This window comes from Gouania willdenowi, chromosome 21 (assembly GCF_900634775.1).
Source record: "Gouania willdenowi chromosome 21, fGouWil2.1, whole genome shotgun sequence".
NCBI lineage: Eukaryota > Metazoa > Chordata > Actinopteri > Blenniiformes > Gobiesocidae > Gouania > Gouania willdenowi.
In genome coordinates this window covers 16,744,579-16,764,230 of record NC_041064.1, presented here as the reverse complement: position 1 = coordinate 16,764,230, position 19,652 = coordinate 16,744,579, and the positions used below count along the sequence as shown (strand labels likewise).

The following is a 19,652-nucleotide window of genomic DNA, read 5'->3' as shown; positions in this document are numbered from 1 at the left end:
GAACAAATCTGATAAATGAGGAGACAACGACTTCTTTTCATTTCACTCGAGAAAATAAGTTTTCATCTGGGGCCCCATGGGTATAATATTAAATACTTTAGCGACCCAACGAACATCTGAAATTCTGCACAAGCTGAAACCATCAAAAATTTTCAACATGTTTGCGTGTTAAACATTGATAAAAAGAGACATTTATCACAAATTCTCAGAAAAACTTGAGCACTTAATGTAAGGAAAGTGGATCACAAGTAATCAATCGTTAAAAATCACTTTGTTCAGCAATCACCTTGGCCTGGTCAGACTCTTTTATAGTAGCCTATAAACAAGTCATCTGGATACTCTCACTTTTATGTGAGAACATTTAGTAATTGTAAATGTAAGAAAAAAAACATGAATTCATGTTGGCAAAAAACGTAGTCATAGATTTTTATCAGCTTTTCAGGTCAGTAGAAGGCTAAAGCTTACACACTAATGTGGCACACACATAAAGACAATTGGGCTTTTTTGTCCCAATTTGCCCCTTTCCGACCAAGGATACAAAACACCAGTTTATTTTAGGTTTTGTAAGATTTTCCTGTTCTCAGAGGTGTGTTAAGAGTGAATTTGTCCCAATTATCAGCTGCAAAACAATTTGGGGCCGAGAATCATAAATGGTAAACTTGTTCAAAATTTATGACCAAAACTCCTCGAGTGTGTGAGGAAAGCCCACAACTCACGACTAATGACCTTGTGATTTGTGAGTGGAATGAACACGTAATGCACCTCAAGCTGCGTTTAAGGTAACTTGGAAAACATACGCTGACCGGTATAATATTAGGTTTTCTCCAAGTATGAGCGCCGACTTCAGGTGGCGTTCCAAGTGACTTTTTCAAGTATAGGATCGTAACATCCCGAGTCGAACGCAGTCGAACACAGCATTCGGTCACGTTGTTAGATCTCATTTGATCACTCGAGATTTCTGTTTTGGAGGATGATCAGTGCTTGGAGAGAATGTTTCTGTGTCGAGTGTGCATGTGTTGATATTATTGGAGCAAACTTGTCTATGCCTGACTTTTTATCTTCATGTGTGGGGTTTGAGATTTAAAAAATATCTTCAGGTTTAGAAAACCCTTATGTGTGTACCCCGCTTAAAGCGTCATCACTTCACAATAAACCAAAACTTACGTATAAAAGGAAGGGATATCTCCACTTATTGCTGCTAACAACTAACATCAAAAAAGACTGCCTCATTTTTTTAATTATCAAGCATTACATATCAAATGACACCTAAACAGTGGAGACCCAAAGTGAAAAGGTGTTAGAGTAATCTATTTTTGGCAGAGGCATGAGCCAAGCTTGCAAGAATGTGGGATTTGAGGCTCACTTCAGGCTTTTATTTTGAAATCTAAAGTTTATCGATTGATTTTCTGTTACAATACAAATGCAAACTCCACAACAATTCTTTACCTAGCACATAATTATCCCATAATTCAATTGAAAGTTACATTGTAACTTAGTAGGCACACCATGACTAACCTAAACCCATAAAGATCACCTCCCCTGGCAAAGGTCAGGATCCTACTGAGGTCACAAGGTTAATGGGAGTTCTGTTTTCTTACTTAGGATACCAATGTTGTCTCTTTAAATATATAATTTTCTTTCATTGGTAAAATTGCACGATGTTTTCTTCTTCTTTTTTGTATTTAAGATTGTGTGTGTGTGTGTGTGTGTGTGTGTGTAACTTATAAGTGGCAACACTCCACGAGCCCTCCCTCCTGAGAAAGTCAAACGTAGATCCTCCCACTGCAAACACTGAGGTCCACACATCCAACTAACACAACCACTCCAATATGCTTGACTGCAGACTTTTCATGACAAAGTGAAACTAAAGTTAAAACAAAACTTACCGCGCTCACTCCGGTGGCGATGATCGTGACGCACAGCAGCAGCAGCAGCCTGTGGATCAGATGAGATGTTCTGCTTTTGATCAGTGACACACATGGACATCAGTATGGAAACATGCTTACATTAGACGGCTCTGCTGTCCCGGCATGGTCCCACTCATATGGACCTTAAAGTGAAGTCCAACACCCACGTGTAGACGCACAATTACAGCATGACTGGCAACCTGATCCGAATGACGCACATGTAAATACATCATAAAACCCACTTAATAAGCTCTACACTTCACACAATAGTTCCAAAAAGTATTATTATTATTATTTAGAGTCGTGCACAACTTACAGTCACTCCAGTCTTGCGCGCAATGATTAAATAAAAGAGCAGAGATGCGCCCCTTCCCGGACTGGAAACGTTCAAAACAGACACCTGTAGCTCCCAAACTTTCAAAAATATTCTTGCAAAATCCCCAAAGAAAACCGAGTAGCACCTCTCCTTACTGAGAAAAGTCAAAAGTGTTGTTGAAAACGGCAAAGTTGGGTCCGTTTGCATTGGCGAGGGTGGTCGTTTAGGGAGGGGGGTGTGGTGCAGTCACAACCAGACCCCATTGCATTGATCAAGATTTCACATAGTGTTGGACAAAGATGCAACCTAACGTGCAGCTCTGCCGGTAAGAGTCGTGTTAGCAGAGGATAACAGACTGAGAAGCGCCTACAGGTGTCTGTCTGTCGGACCGGGCGACGCACCACAGAGATGCTGCTGCTGCTGCCGCCGATGCTGCTGCTGCTGCTGCTGCACGCAAACATAGATCTAACACAGGCTGAGGTAAGACTGCTCAAATACCGACTTTTCTCACACTTTTAGGAACCGCAAATCACTTGCTTTGGGTTTATTTATAACTTCCACACATTTAGACTTACTTTAAACAATGTTTCCTCCGCTCTTGTTATTCTCTTTCATACCTTCATATACTGTATGTGCCCAACAGATGTTATACCATCACTGATATGGAAAATATTTTTATTTATTCATTTTTTCTGATCATTTTCACGTTATTTAGGCTATTTGCTGACTTTTTCCTGAAACATTTCTTGGTTGATCGTCTGAGCTCTTGTGTTTCTCCACCTCTGCTGGAGAAAGGGAGGAGGGTGGGGCAGATGAGAGCTTCTCAGTTGCTGAAGTGACTCAGACTGTGTTTACTGATGACAGCTCATGTATGCACATTGTAAAATCTGACACTTAAAGTTTAAGGTCTTAGAAGGAGTAATACCAACTGTAGTTGTACATAGGGGTGGGTTCACGATACGATACAATAGACGATAATGGGCTCCCGATAACAATAGGACTAAATTTTTCTGGAAAAAATTGTGCGAGACCTTTTCAACTTAATAGGAATATGAAAAATAAATAATGGTGTGTAATAGATTGTGTGAATTATTTTTAATCTGTGCCCCCCACCCCCTCGAGATACCACATACTCATACCCTTGATTATACAGACTTGTGATGTATTAATATCGCAATATCTCCTCATCTTTAGTTTTAAATTAAAGTAATTTCAAATAATATTTCAACAGAGATAAACTATATATCTCAAAATATCTTTCAGTAAACATTGACTTAATTTTACATTTTGAAATTACAATATAAACTGGGTTTAGAAAATTAATGAATATATATTCTGTCTTATGGAGAAATATAGAAAAGTAGACATTTCTCTCTACAATCAGAATGATTAAGCATAGACAAAAAGAAGCCATCATCTATTTCACACCAGCCATATTTGTGTTGGTAAGCTATATCTGTATCTACAGCTAGGGATCAAGCAGTCTAACGGAAGTGTGGTGGCAAAAATGTGCACTCAGGCTCTTCTGACCATCGACTAAACTCATTAATTTCTTGACTCTAAAAGGCAAATTTGGAGTTTACGGCCTGATTTTTGTTAACAGACAAATATTAAATTCCACTTATTAACCAGTATTAACTTCCTGCCAATTGGGGGATGCACCATGCCCAATGACGTAGATGAAGACTAATGACTTCCTCATAGCCTTTATCATCCTTCCTTTGTTTGTTTTTAATCTTAAACTAGTTTGAGGGGAAAAAGCTATTAGTGAAAACCAATAAACCTAACACTAGATTCTCCATCCGTGACTTGTAAAACAGGACATGCCTTTGCCAGATATTGTGTCCAGAAACCACCTTATTTTATACATAATCTGCACATGTTTAGGTGTGTCATCAGATCTTTCATAACTGATTGTTTCTCAGTTCAGCTTCTTACACGTTCCCATTTGTAGTAGTTGTAGTGGTGGTGGTGGTTAATGTCATCAGGGGTTCAGTTGATGAAGAGATGCTCTTGTTCAGATGCAACAACTTAATGGAAATGACAATGCAGCAGAAATAAGTTTTATCCTCAACAAGTTGGGATTTGGAAATCCAAACAGACTGGGAGCATCTGGCTAAACATCTTGAAACAATGAACAATGTTTGGCCAATAAAATCGAAGTAGCTCTAGATTTTCGTTGTGAGGGGAATATTTTCCCGTCCACCCATGGAGAGGCTTTAACCAGGAAACAGATTAAAGGGCGCTTCATCTGATGATCATCATTGCAAAGAAAACCTAACTTTGCGCAGCTGTTACTGAAACAATAAATGTAAGACAGGATAACATTAGTTTCTGAACATCAGGTACAATATATAATATTTGCCAAGTGGGTCAGGCTGGCTATTAGTAAGAACACTTGACTCTTACCACAAGTCTTTTTAAAGTCAAATCCAACATGGTACCTAACTGTAGTTTAGACCCTTGTTAATTGCATCATTTGACTCAGAATACAGTACGTTTCTCATGGTGATGCTTTTAATGGCTTGGCAGTAGTGAGAGCTTTATGTGTAGAATAGTCAATGGGCTGATTGGGGGGATGTCCGGAGTCAGAAGCTAGAGGGGAAGACCCACTCTTCAGTGCTGAAATGGTTCGTGCTCCCAGTTTGGGTTTAATGTTTCAAAATTGAATGAAGCCCAGGAAGAATAAGCAAAACTCACAAATGGAGGAGAGGGCATAGTCTACTGATCTGTTAATCCTCTGGCTACTTTAGGAATGTTTTATTTCAGGAAAGCTGAGAATCATTACTTGGTGTATAGGTTGTTGTAGTTTAGTCTAGGCTTGATCCTGCAGCCTCTCCCCCCTCCCCGATACCTCCCCACAGGAACAACAGCTGACACTGCCCCTTCTACTGACCACCAACCAAGCAAAGCACCCTGAGATGGCCCAACCTGTGTGACCCCTGTCCCTGTAAAAATGCCTACATTTGGAATAGTTGTGATCATGGTTGAGTCCCTTTATTTTGACAGGCGTCTTTGGGTAACAAAGATAATTCTCTCCTGACCCTCTTACTCAAACACTATGGCAGGTATGCCCCTTTTTCCCCTGTGTGTGTGTGTTTCTCTGTGTGTGTTCCCACTGTTGTCAAGTCAACAGGGGATTAGGTAAGGTAGTTATGAAGATGTGTCTTCCTATTCCCAGTGGTCTCCGTATTTTTTTTTCCATCTTAGCCAATGACAGACTGTTAAAGGTTCTTTCTAGTTTCCCATACAAATGTGGAACTCTCATTACAATTGTTGTTGTTATGATGGAAGTAAGCTTTAGTGGTGAGTCATGAACTTCATCAGTCATCTGTGGTTTGGATGTTGTAGTGTAACGCAATACATTTGTCTGGCAGAGATGTGGGAGGTGATGGAGAAGAAGGTGACAAATTATCAACCCCAGATTTGGATAAATGTGTGATAGTGCCTTATATCACTTGGTTTAGTAAAACTGTTTGGCTGCTTTCACACCGGTATGGTCCTGGACTCTGGCCCAATGGGTGGAGTACAGTTGATATAAATGAATGAAACAGACTTTAAAATCCTGGAGTGGTTAGAACGCTCCAGGATTTGCCCTTAGTCTCATTATCCATTTTTTGACCGAAGCTTCTGTTGTCTAAAGCTAGGATCTCCTGCTCTGGCCCTGGAGTCATGGCTTACATGTTTTAGATGTTGTAGGTAGATCTAAATGATGACACGTTCACTGATGATATTCCTTTCATTAGTTTTCTTCTGGCTCATTCCTACCAGGGCCGACCCTAGATATCTTGGGGCTCTAAGCGGGATACCTTTTGGGAGCCCCACACTGCCAATTATGGACATAAAACAGATACTGTATCATATACTGTATATTATTATGTTTACCCTCTATGAACATGCTCCTCAGTGTCGAACATTTTAAATGACATTAACGCTGATGAAACATTTTAACCTTGAGGTTAAAATAAAATGTATGTATAGCCACTACAATGAAAGATAAATACATACAACAAAAGGTTAAAGCCTGATTTTAAATTTCTTCATAAATTATCATTTTCAATAAGCCAATAATAATGTATTTGCATAAGGGATTCCTTCAAATACACTTCCAACTCTGAACTATTCTATTTAGCAGAAACACAATGAATAGGGTAATAACTGCGGACATGCAGATAGGTAAAACTGGGCTATCTGGTTCTTGGTTTCAGGTACTATAGTCATAGAAATTAAGGTTTACTGCGATGTAGTAGTATAAATGTAGAAATAGAAGAAGAAATTAATCATTACCATCAAAGTGTTTACATGTGCTGTTGAATATTAGATATCTGCCACACCAAGCAGAAATACATGTGTTTGCTTGGTGGTGTGTAAAACACATAGCAAATAATTTCATTCACACATGTTACAAATGTTCTTTTAACAAAGAGTAATAATTTGCAATAAAACCTTTGGGTAATTAAATTCCTTTTTTTGTTACATCTTATTGCTATCTTGGCACTGCTTGTTCTTATAAAAGTCCATCCAAATTAAACAAAAAACAAATCAGACTTGGTCAGCATGTTGAGTTTATGTTTCACTGCAGGGGAGGGTTTTTAAAGTGATGTGACATGGGGCAAGCAGTTACAAGGGGTTGGTATTAAAATCGTCTGGAAAAAACAAACCATTTACCTTTTTTACTTCAAGCTGTCAGCGAACATGACGGACCACCATTGTTGTAAAGGTCAAGTCGTCTGAAGAAGACTGAAGAATTTCCCCTATATAGAAAAGAAATTTCTGATTTATGGACCGACATCGCACAAAGTGAGGAAGTTGTCCGGTTTTCCCTGAAATTCATCAAACTTTGCCGTCAATGGTTGTGGTATATTAAACCATTAATCAAGCCTTCCAACACCAAAGAGGCTAATCAAGTCAAAGAGACATAAGCTCAGATAAAGCCCAGCTGGTCAAGTCTAAATACTGTAGGTAGTTTCCCCTCTGTCAACCTGCACTCCCAACACACACAGTCATGAGCATATTATCCTAAATGTGTCCCAGAACATAAACGTCGTGTACCGTGAATGTCTTTATCTATGTGTCAGATAAGAAGGAATTTTTCTGTCACGCTAACAACAATCATAACTGACTTTCAGCTCACACAGAGCTAATGTATGAATGAATATTTGGTGTCAAACTCCTTTTAGTTCGGGGGCCAAATACGGACAGGTTGAGTTTAGGTGGGCCGCAGGTTTTTTTTGGGACAAAGAGCAAATTTAACATTAATGTGCCCTGGTTTGCACTTACACATATACATGACATAAATGATAAAGTATGTGAGTATTTCAGTTCCTGCAAGATCTTTGACTTATATTTCCCTGATTTAGTTAATTTGGGAACATTTCGTGGAATAATTTAAGAGAAATTGGCCAGATTTTGGAAAAGTTGAGTTCTATTAACAATTTGAGATACAAAATTACTGTGCTCTGCAAATATTGTGGATTTTAATAGAATGTGTGTATTTGGAGGGACTGGGATACCTATATCTGAAGTAGTTTGTGGTGTGTGTGTGTGTGTGTGTATGTGTGTGTGTGTGTGTGTGTGTGCGTGTGTGTGTGTGTGTGTGTGTGTGTTTGTGAGAGATATGGTATTGTGTTATTGGAGGGTGAGTAGAGGGTAAAGGAATGTAAATGTAGGGTAAAGGAACAATACATACATATTCATATACAGTATATACACATATATCCCGCATATGCAAAATAAAATTGAGAGAGGGAAAAGCAAGAAAAAAAAAGAATTAAATGAAAATAGAAAATAAATAAATGATAATAATAATAATAATAAAAAATAAAAAAAAAATTACTCAAAGGAAGGGGGAACAATGATAGTTTAAACCTGGAGCTCGGCACCCAGGCCAACAAAGGGGGCCAGGCCGGAACCCAGCGGACATTGGGGGGCCTCCTCTATACCACCTTTTCCTTTTTTTCCCCCTTTTCCCTCTCTATTCAGGTATCCCTCTCAGGTCTGGGCTGCCTCCAGACCTAGCAGGAGGAGACTAACCCAGAGCAACAGAGGTCCCCCATGGAGGGCAGCTTCTAGAACCCTTTGGGGGGAGGCCCGCCCTCCAGGGTTATGATGTAACCAGAGCAGGGAGGTCCATGATTTCCAACTGTTACTGTTGTCAGTTATTATGTGCTATATGGAGGACCCCCGAGGATGGGGATCTCCTGCCCAGTCCACCACCCATAACTAGCTCCGGATTGAATTTAATGCTCCAAAGGTCTGGATTTGGCCCCCAGGCCTTGAGTTTGACACGTGTTTTAAGGTTTGGAACACTGTGGAAAACATGTTAGTTTGTGTCGTGGGTGTGCAATTGATCTGTTCTGGCACAGGCTATGATTTTGCCCCATAATGTTTACTGATTATTGATATTACCAGGCTTTAATGGAGCCTCTCATCATGTCTATATCATTGTAGCTATCACTTTTTGTGAGTTAGTGGATACATCCCTGTCTGCCACAGCTACATATTATGGAAGTAAACCATAACAATTGTCTTCAGGGCTGGTCTGTACTGGTATAGAAGGTGAGGAAGTGGACTGATAGAGAAAGCAGACTGTGAGACGAATCCAGCAGTAATTCTGAAGTTCTCACGTGTCCATGCGAGCCTTGAACCTCTTTCCTGGAGGAACAGATGCGTTATTCATCTATTTTGTGTGGCCGTTTATGCCGATGCTTGAGTTTTGTTCCTTTTGTTTATATGAGCATATTTTTGTTTTGGAGTAACGCTTGATTAGATGGTTTTTAGGAAAAGAAAACGCAAAAAAATTTAAGATTTTGTTTTTGTAGAGTGTAGCATCTCTTTGGCCTCTAAAATGAAAAGCTAAAGTCTGACCATAGGTTGAAACAGCAAACATTAGGTGTGATGGTGGAGCAACACTTTACATTAGAAAACAGTCAACCAAGTGTGAAGTACGATAGTTGACCAAAGTACTTAAACCTCTCGCTTTCTCCAACCCATTGAGTTTCCATGGAACATAAGCCTATAAATGGTTGCATTTTTTTTACAGCCAAAGACACATACATGCAACAACAACAAACCAAGAACCCATAGAAAACTTACATACCCCTTTACGAGGGGTAACGTGAATATAGTCAAAAACCTTTTTTTGTACAGATGAAAAAATACAGTTTTGCCTTCAAGGATCCATTTTTCTGTCCATAAGTGACACTGTAGGTTCTGATGTCTGAAATAACACTTCCTGGATAAATTGATGTGGGAAAGTGCATAAATGTTTCAATTCTCCAGATAATTAATTGACATGGCTTTACTTATCTGTCAAACTTTAAAGGAATTTCCACATGTTGCTCAATAGCATCTCATCCATGAATGTGGCAATGCTATAAATCCTTTTGGTTCATATCCATTCCAGTTTGTATTTACTTGGATTATTTTTAGGTTTACTACAGTTCATTGCCACCAAAAATGTTAGAAAACTAAAAAAAAAGATATGTACGACACTGGAGCCTATATGAGAGCACAAGGCAAGGTTCCAACCGTAAGAGGTCACTGTTCAGTTATAGGTTTACAGTCACGTACACAGTCAGGAGACTCCAGTTAAACTATAAATGTGAAACACGCACACTGTACTCTGGAATCTCAGGACCTGGATTTAAAGATCAGTTTTGTAGCTGAAAGGGAATATCACTGACATACAGTATGTCCATAAGCAGCAAATGAGAACTACAGCTTATACACTTTTATTATTACCTGGTTAAGCATCCAGCGAGAGACATGACATGTGTTTATATACTTTAGGCAAGAAATAATAACTTGCTTTGAGTCAACAATTACCTCAGTCAAATCCCTTATTTTGAAGTCTGGTGTTATTAAAGCATCTTAATTGTAGGTAGAGTTAGTTTTTAGTGAAGGACACAAGGATGAAGCATGACCTAACAAGACAAAAGTTCCCAAAGTGTGCAATAGAAGATAATGAGTAAAAATATGTCCAACAATCTCTTATACAGTCACATGTTTTCACCATAAATGTAGACATCGCTTTAAAAGGTAAAATGACCAACATTGTATTAGTTATAGTGACAGGAGCGAGTGTAAAAATCATATAAAAATGATATTGTACATGTGTCAGAAACGTTGGAGACATGAATGTTTGTATGTTAGAGATCAAACGTGGCCGTGCACTGACATTCACTTAAAAAATAGAAAAATACAATTTAAAAACGTATTTATAAGGTTTCACTGCAGTTAGGGAAGTGTCGGTGCGAAAGATAACATCACACTAATATTATTTTTTATTGTGATAAATTATCTACATGTGGGGTATGTGAATACCGGGTGCTATATTAATCAAAAGTGTAATGACCGCAATGTAATTTTACACTGACTCTTTGTTTGTTTTGTTTGTTTGTAGTTGAATCAAAACTTAGTTGTTTTTTCATAGCTTCAAACATACCAATGAAGTATGAAATTGGATTGTTTATTTATTTATTTTTTTTTTTATTAACTTGCTATTGTAACGTGCTTCTCAACAGGAAATCATTTTTAACACTTAAAGCATTTCATGAAAAAACAAAAAACAAAATTGTTGCTTTTGCCCCACTGGCAGTCACTCAGTTATAACAGGATTGTTTCCAAACTGAACGACTGTTATTTCAAGCTTCAGGATGTGTTCCGCTCTTTCTCTGCACGTTGATTTTTTTTGGCATGGTACAACCAAAAGTGATTTGTAGAATAGTGGTTATAGTAGTAGTAGTAGTAGTAATAGTAGTGCGTGTGGCTCAAACGCAGTACTCGTAACCTGTTAACTTTCACCTCTGCATTTCTATCAAGTGAACTTGTGTTTTATGGAATGAATGAAAGAAACTCCAAATCGATTGTGACTCATTCAGTCTTATGTACGTTTGTGTGAGAAACACTCTAGCTTGGAAGCGTTTCAGTTGTTGCTTCATGTCACAGAGGTCATTCCTCATCCTCACGTGCTGACGTTATTCCCAGATACCAGAGCACTCCTGAGACAGACGCGAGGCCGGCCCAACCCTTTCTTGTCTTTGTGAGCATAAAAGGCAAAGGAAGAGGCCTTCCCCCCTCAGAAAAAGAATGGCTTCCGAAGTCCCATATCCTGTGGCACGACACTGCACATTCACAGAGAAACTACGAGCAGAGCTGAAGTGCACATGAAGCAAACTGGCCTTTTCTTAGAGAAAACAAACATCCTAACAATGTCATTGTTGATCCGAGTCCCCCCCCCCCCCCCCCCCTGACCATTTTCTGCCTCCAATGCTGATTTGTTTGGCATGAAACTGTGTAAAAACTCCTCTTTGTTACTGCTTTAGTATTTTCCCAGGAAAAGGACATCTCAATCTGCCAAGAGAAAAATTAGTTGGTAGATTTTTATTTATTTTAAATAAAAATGCTAAATGAGGTTCCTGAGAATGGTTTTGAGTTCAACAATGTGTGGGGGCATGAACAGTGGCCCTGCAGACAAACCACAAAGCCCTTCAGTCCCACAGGCAACAAAAATGTAACAGAATTTCTCCGCTTGCTTGCCAGATTTCTAATGTGTCACTTCAGTTTGTCCATGAAAGAGCCGCAGTAGCTTCTGCATTTCAGTGTGAAAAGCTGCCTTTTTTTTCCGAGGACACAGGCAGCCTGAGGTGAAAGTGCAGCGCTGAGTTAGTATGAGGCTTTGTGCACGTATCAAACCTTTTGACTTCACTATTTAAGCTTTGTTCAAGCTTCTAAAGCTGCATTACTGGGCTGAAGAAAGGATGACCCTGTTTGGGTCGTGTAACAAGGCAATAGTGGTCACTGATGAAATGGCTGATTAGGAGAGGTTGACTCTTTATAATCGGAGTAAGGGATGTAGTCGATGATTGGCCAAAACATGGAGTCTTTAAATTGCAGCTAAGCAAAAAACAGACATGATAGTTGTTTATTCTCCTAAGCAAAGCATGTCAATAAATTACAAGTTATAATATAGAAAATGAACATCCCAAAAGCGTATATCCATAGATTTAGTATATAGACTTGTTTTTTTATCTAACATGACACATATGTTTTCATTTTGTATATTCATGTCATATCACATTATGAATAATATTTTTAGGTTACTTTTGTACTTTAGTTAAGTGTAATTAAACAATCAATAGTGCAAATAGTGCATCTCAAACTTTTCTGACATTGGGTCTTGAGGTACTGTATAGTGTGAGTGGTTGCTTTTCAACATCACATAGTTTTTTTTCTAACGGAAAGGCATCAGAGGAGACGTTTTATACATTTAGTAAATAAAAAATTTGTAGCAAACTTGGAAACATTTACTCATTTAAAGAGTAACTAAAACCCAAACGCACTTTTTTTCTGCTCAAATTAAATGTATTTGGATTTGATGTAGTGTTGTTGATTATTTCTTGAGGCAAAGTTATTTCAATTTGGTGTATTTATTTGTAAAAATGTTAGAGTGACTGCTTGCTCTACTGGGGAGAATACCAGCGATTACAATCACATTTTTCTATTGGCTGAGAATGATGGTTTATGACATTTTGGTGGCTTCTTACATCACAAACCACCAATGTTGGCCCCGCCCCTTCTGTAAAAACTAGCACTGTGGACTCTGTAATCTGTGGTGAGTAGGTTGGATGCGGAGAATTGTGAATAGAGAGCTATAGTGAGTAATGAGTAGCTACTGTAGTTAGCATAACATAGATTGTTTATTGGAGATGTTATAATGTAAACTGGGCGTGTTTTAACTGCTCCAGGAGCCCCGCCCATAATCAAAGCACTTTTTGCATATCCAGCCATAGACACACGTCAGCCAAAACACCAGAGTTTGGTTAATCTTTAAGTTTTGCCATAGGAAATTATGCAATTTATTCAAGCGCGTTAGCAATATATTGTAATCTGCAAATACCATCAATGGCCACTAATTAGGTAAAACTTTGCTAGAGTATTAATTACCATATTTTAATGTTAATACTCAACATCTCTTCATTATCAGTGGCATTAATCCACTTCTTAAGAAGATTCGTCTTCAAGGCAAATGTCACACTCGACCACATTCTAATTGTGTTTTACCGAATCAGGGTGAAGGCCATTGGCTGACATTGATTAAACTGTCCTGTTCAAGAAATTAGATCAAGATAAAATAAACATTATGAAATGAGCCAAGGACAACAAATCCCCTACACCAAGACTAAACCACCAGCTGCCTGAACTACTGATGCAAAACAGAATGAAGTTATTCTTTAACATATAATTGTGAAGCCATCATCTAAATATCCTGTGGAGAACATCTGCAAGCTTTACTTTCCTGTTCTTAGTGGACCGACGTGCTACTCCGTGTGCTGCTGCTGCTGCTGTGACCAATTTGTCTCCTGCTTACAAAACCTTGGAAATTTGAGGGATTTGTTTGAGTTACTGAGTTCTTTCCATCTTCTGTGATTGGCTGATAAGATTTAGAAGATGAGAAGAAGCCTAGCCACTGGTCAAAAAATGATGATTGATGTGTATATACAGCGACAGCATACTTGATGGTATTATGCAATGTATAGAAACACACAAAGCTATAAAACCCTGAGAAATCTTGTCCAACCATGTTCCCATTAGTGAAGCTAATTCTGCATGAGAGTATTCCTGTGTGAACTGTTAACCACTGATGTTCTGCAGAGGGAGACTGTGCAGAGTTCTGATGTCCTCTGTCAGATGATGTGTTTGTTACTGTACATACACTGAGGATTAGTGATAGTTTAGGGATGAGCTAGAAGTTCTGATAGAGGTGCAAAAGCAAACCAGTGACTGATTTAATATAATAATATATTTAGGCCCGTGCTGACTCATTTTACATGTTGTTTGGATGGTTTTCACATGGAAACATGACTATGTAATTTGATCCTGCAGAATGTTCTGATTTCACACACTTTCACAAAGTCTGGTTCTGATTTTGTTTACATCCATTGAATGAGTGTGTTTCTAATTCCAGGCATTAGCTTGGCTTGTGTGTGTGTGTGTGTGTGCGTGTGTGTGTGTGTGTGTGTGTGTGTGTGTGTGGGGAACAACTCATGCAGAAGCATCTGCTTTTGGTTACAGAAGCCCTGAATTATATCTGTGTAGCAGATGATTACCTGCTGCCAGCCAGAAAAGGACATGTTTAACATCAGTGAATAAGTGCAAGCATCTTTTGATACAGGAAACAGAAACCGTAGCCCTGTGTGAGAATATGGAAGTATTGTTTGACCCTCCTCTTGTTGTTTTATGGAGAAATAATGTCCAACTACTTTTTGCATATTTCATGTGTTTTCTAAAAATAATGATCCGATGAGGTTTAACACTTATTCATTAACATTCATTAGGTTTGGACTAAAGTAATGCCATATAATCTATATTTCTGCAATGTCTTTTATTCTAACATTCTTCCATGTTAGTGTTATATCTAGTTTACGCAGCGTGAAGTCTCACTGACACTAGATATTTTAGAGACATTGTAAATGACTCTAAATGTTGGAACATTATCAATGCAATTATTATTATTAATAAGCATTTCCCTTTTTTCTGTTCTCATAGACACACTTCTCGTCATATTTGCAAAATGGTAAGCCACTTGCAGAATAGTGAGCTGCAAAGCGATTAGCATAGGCATTTCTGGCTATTGGCCAACTATGCACTAGCATGGAGCCCCTCGAAGTAATAGTAATAAAATGCACTTGTCTTTATCCTAATATGTTTAAAAATAAATGTAAGTTTCAATAATGACATACACTGATATTATAAGATAGACAGTTTTGCGGTCCACCAGGCCATACATACATTTAAAACAGCAGACAAAGACAATAATAAAAGTGATAATAAGTTTCACATCAGTTTTTGACCACCATATAGTTCAGCATCCACAGGGTAAATAAATAAATAAATAATACAATGTATAAGCTGTGAATAGTGTTTTTCAGGTGTTAAGTCAAAATCGTGAAACTCCAAAGTTGCGCCGTGTATGACCTCAGCTGGCAGGTTTAACGGAATGATTGACAGGCATATTTGTGTTATATTTTTTTTTTAAGTTTAGAAGCTGCTGAAATTTTAAGTAGTATAATCTTGCAAGTTTTTCTCAATAATCAAAACAAGATAGATTGTCACAACCCTGACACATGCTTTCAAAACATAATTTTCTTTCACTGTCCAAGTTTTGCTTTTATAAAATTATGTTCTTGACTTTAGTTTTTCAAAAAACATGATTCCCCTCATAATCTCAGACACGCACGCACACACGCACATGCACATGCTTGTTTACAGAGCAATCTGCACCAGGAGGCTTGTCTTCCAAGTTTTGTAGGAAAACTGAGAGCAGAGAACATTTAACTTCTCTTTGTTTTTATTCCATCTTTTAAACTATTTCCCTAAAGGTGTTTGAATTAGTCTCTATAAAGACAAACAGACCACCATAAAAGCCGACTACCTATTAGAGAAACCTGAGAACTTTTTGTCTTTGTGAACCAAAAACACTGAGACCCTGAATAATCCTTCTGAGTCAACAACATTGTCCCAATTGTGAAACATTGGTGACAGAACACTGCCCAGTTTCTATTAGTCCTGTGTAATTGTCTTGTTCGTGGTGCTCAATTAACCAAACTGCCAAAAAAGATCCTTCTGACGTTTATGGAGGGCAAATCTCTAGATTGTCTCCATATGGAAGCCACAATCTCTGAGCTTGCTGTGATTATAGTGATTAGTGTTTATGAGGTGACTTGAACAAATTAAGCATCAATGTCACTGTGCTATGTTAACCTGTAAAGCACAGGATTAGATTTGACGTTTCATAATGAGGACTGTGTATAAAGGTTAAAGAGGGTGCATTGCCATTATTAACGCTTTGATAGCGAACACGTGCTGTATATTTTTGCTTGGTCTTCAAGTCAACCTTCAAGTCTGTTTGCAGGAACAGTTCAAAACAGAAACTAAATATTTACCATTCACATGACAAAGCGAAATTATTCCTTGGTGTAATTGAAAGTATTTTGATGAATCTGAATAGCCAAAGTATACTATGAGAAGTAAATGAAGATTATAGTGAAGCAACAGTTTGGGTAAACAATACAGTGAAGATGGTGTTTAAATCTAAAGTGGCAAACCAACACCAAACAATGGAGTTTAAACCTCAGACCAAAGGAAGTTGATTTACCAAATTGTGATTTTTTCTTTAACCAATCACAGCATCAAATAATGTTTAAAAATACATGCGGCAGATTATACTCTTTTAGCTTTCTCTTTAAATGTTCACAAACAAAAGTTAGACAAATGTTGGTATTTAATTAGTAGTAGTTTGTGAAAAATATCTGAGTAAAAAGAGGAATAACTTGGGAATGTGGTGTGAAACAGCTAAACCTTCTAGCCAGTATCGTGCATCCCTTGAGAAGACGCTGGATGTTTGTAAAACGGCACTGTGATGGTTCGAGGTTATGGCAGGAATGTGATGTCGGTTTTTTTTTTTCTTAAAGCTTGTGGATGACACTGACCAGATGTTTAGGGAATCTGCTGTTTTCATTTTACATAGAAGAAGAGAGTCAGTGTGAAGCAGTCACAGCTGGTGTACAAGTACTGGGTACTAGTATTTTGCTCAAGACCACATTATCCAAAACCAAGACTTGCCCGAGACCAGAATGCACCGAGACCAAGACAAGACCAAGACTTTGGGCGTTGAAACCGAGTCAAGACCCAGACCAAGACAACCCAAGGCCATAATAATCAGTTTAAAAAACCATGACAAGTTTGAACAGTTAAATAACATTCTCTCTTCAGTTTGAGTTTCTTTCAAATACATTTGACAGACAAAGATATTTATCATTTTACCAAGTTTTTCTTCTCATTATCATCTTAATAGAGTTGAAGAATAGCAGAAATCAGTGCGAGCACTTCGAGGTCGAGACAAGACCGAGTAAAAATTATTTTGAGTCCGAGACAAGGCCAAGATCTTTAGGATGTGGTCTCAAGAACTACAACACTACAGGGTACTCTGTAAGTGGCTGCAAGTTGCAATGGCCACACTGGTGCCCCCAGGTGGTAAATGTTACTGTTTGATAGCAATGTCCAGATCTCAATAAAAATCTGTGGTTGATTCTCATAATGAGGATTGAAAAAACATGATCTAGCTTTCAACGTGAAACTGTCACAAAAATTTGGTGTGTGCCAACATGACTTCCACATTTTTTTCGTGCTGCTGGACACGACTTTCAAATTCATGTACTTTGATTCAAAGTTCTTTCAGGCATTTACAACTTATTATAACATTTATATTCAGGGTTAGAGGTAGAAATAAGGTGATAAATCCCATTGATATACATTGGTTTGCAATTTGTTCTTAGCAGCACAAAATAAATTATGTCACTGTAGCATGAAAAGAATCGATCCCAGTAACAGTTTTTGTGTTAATGCCAGGACTCCTGGACCAGCTTCTCTCAGGCCTTAATATGGAGAGCAGGCATTACTCATCATTTCCTGTCCCAGGCTCATCCCTACTTTGGGTATTATGTATCCAGTGATGTCATGCATAGCCAGCTAGTGCTGTTGAGACTTTAGTCCTTTTGGGAAGCTTGACGTAATCACCACCACTTTTAGCACATGAGCTCAAACACCAGAGTGATCTGATGAGTTCCTGTGATGAAGAGTGACACTGTAAATTTGCATCCACAAAGGCAACATCTTTAGCTTGTAAATGAGCATCATTGGGCGTTACTTTGCCAGCCTTGATAACCCATCTCAAACACCCAGTCGTATACACATAACCATGACAAGGTGCGGATTTTGTGCAATCCCCAGCCAACGCAAATGAACCTCCAGCATCACGTCTTGTTGGTTTTTCCCAGTTTGGATATACCTGCCATCTAGACTTCTGAATGAGATAAATGTTCCAGTCTGTCTGCTGCAGAGCTTTAAATCACACTCTTCTTTCACAGCTCAGTGAGTCGCCTGCTCTAGACATTTATACTCCATACTAACTCTTGCACTGCAAAACTTCATTCTTTTTCTCAGCCAGTTTTAGAATTTGGGCAGAATTTTAACCTTAACAATTCAATTCAGTCCAAATATCAATATCAATGAATTTTGTGCCATTTCATTTCACTACAATTCAATTTCATCCAAGCTGCAATAACATGGTCACACCTTTTAACTTCTCACACATACAAACATATGCTTTCTGTGTGTATTGCATCAAACTATAAGCAGAGGGTCTTATTCCGATCAAGTTTTGTTAATAATTATTAGGGGAGATTTAAAATATTTTGTGTTTTTATTCCATTTAAAATGGAAGAATTGTATGCCTTTTTCTTCTTCATTAGTGGCCCAATGTCTGGCTTCATAAAGGAGAGTTTCTGTCACCTTTAAATAGCTTTTCTTAGTCAATTGTAATGTTTTTATTAATAAACCAACAGAAATCAAAATCCAGCATGACCAATGTTGGCGGTTGGAGAATTGATTATACTGTTGCATGCACTTTGAGAAACAGGTCTAAAATTTAAAGACCACAATGGGGTGCTCAAGGACATTAAGGATCAAAGTTGTTGTTCTTTGCTTAGTGATTTCATCAGCTGTTTGTGTATTTTTGATTATTTATAGGAAATGGCACATTGTAATTGAAAAACTAGGTTTTTGAATCTCACTATAGCAGTGAATTATTGCAAAAAAGAAAAGATCTGTCCCTGTTTGACTTCTTTCTGCGTCATATCTTTTCTCCATTTTTTTTTTTGTACCATCAGGGTAATCTGAGCTCATTCTGTGTACATGAGATTTGCAGTTTCCTAACTCATGTCCTTCACTTCATTCAAAGTCTCGACAACATGTCAGATGACAGCGGGATCTTCTGTCACATCTGGTGTTTGGCTTCATGACACGTAACAGACGTAGGGCATAAAAACAAACAAGAGGGGGGAAAACAGTCTTTGATCGACCTGCAGATTACTGTACGTCACAGGGGAGAGATCTTTATAACGCTCCCGTGTATCAGGCTTGGATGGCCTCCAACATGTGGTAACGTCTGTCGTCTTGAATGTATGACAAAGGTGCAGACAAATAAACAGAAGATAGATTAGAAGCAACAGGTAAAGAGGTGTTACTCATCCGCCAACAACTGTGAGCGCAAGTGTTGACATTCAGCAAATATTTTCCGACTTTCAACAAGGAATTCTTGGCTTATCTTAAAACATGTTCTGAATTCTGTTTCCCTTGGTTTAAATTAAATCAAAGTTTCCAGTGCTTTATTAAAGAGAAGATATGTAGAATTTTTTTTTGGCGAAAGTAGACATCTAGCACACGAATCAGGGTCAAAGTCATACGCAGAGTTAGAGGTCAAAGGTTTTCTTTACAGTTTTCCCAAATTCATTAGAAAAAAATGCAATTCTTAATATAATGTACATAATATACAAATATTGTAAGTGCTGTAAAACACAGTGACCATA

At 38.1% G+C, this 19,652-nt stretch overlaps 2 protein-coding genes across 3 annotated transcripts in view; one reads left to right on the top strand and one right to left on the bottom strand.

Moving 5' to 3' along the window:
* Positions 1-2,574, bottom strand: part of col4a2 (collagen, type IV, alpha 2) — a 64,565-nt gene extending 61,991 nt beyond the window's left edge. Inside the window, exons 1-3 of one of the 2 annotated variants that reach the window (XM_028436658.1) lie at positions 2,224-2,574; positions 2,007-2,107; positions 1,887-1,935 (exon numbers count right to left, since the gene is read on the bottom strand). In XM_028436658.1, coding sequence (XP_028292459.1) covers positions 1,887-1,935; positions 2,007-2,107; positions 2,224-2,430 — 357 coding nt within the window. In that variant the 5' untranslated portion in view covers positions 2,431-2,574. The remainder of the gene's footprint in view (positions 1-1,886; positions 1,936-2,006; positions 2,108-2,223) is intronic. The other variant, XM_028436659.1, reaches the window with a different exon arrangement.
* col4a1 (collagen, type IV, alpha 1) overlaps positions 2,564-19,652 on the top strand; it is a 49,616-nt gene continuing 32,527 nt past the window's right edge. The window contains exon 1 of the mRNA XM_028436660.1: positions 2,564-2,703. Within this exon, the coding sequence (XP_028292461.1) occupies positions 2,632-2,703 (72 nt within the window). The 5' untranslated portion in view covers positions 2,564-2,631. The remainder of the gene's footprint in view (positions 2,704-19,652) is intronic.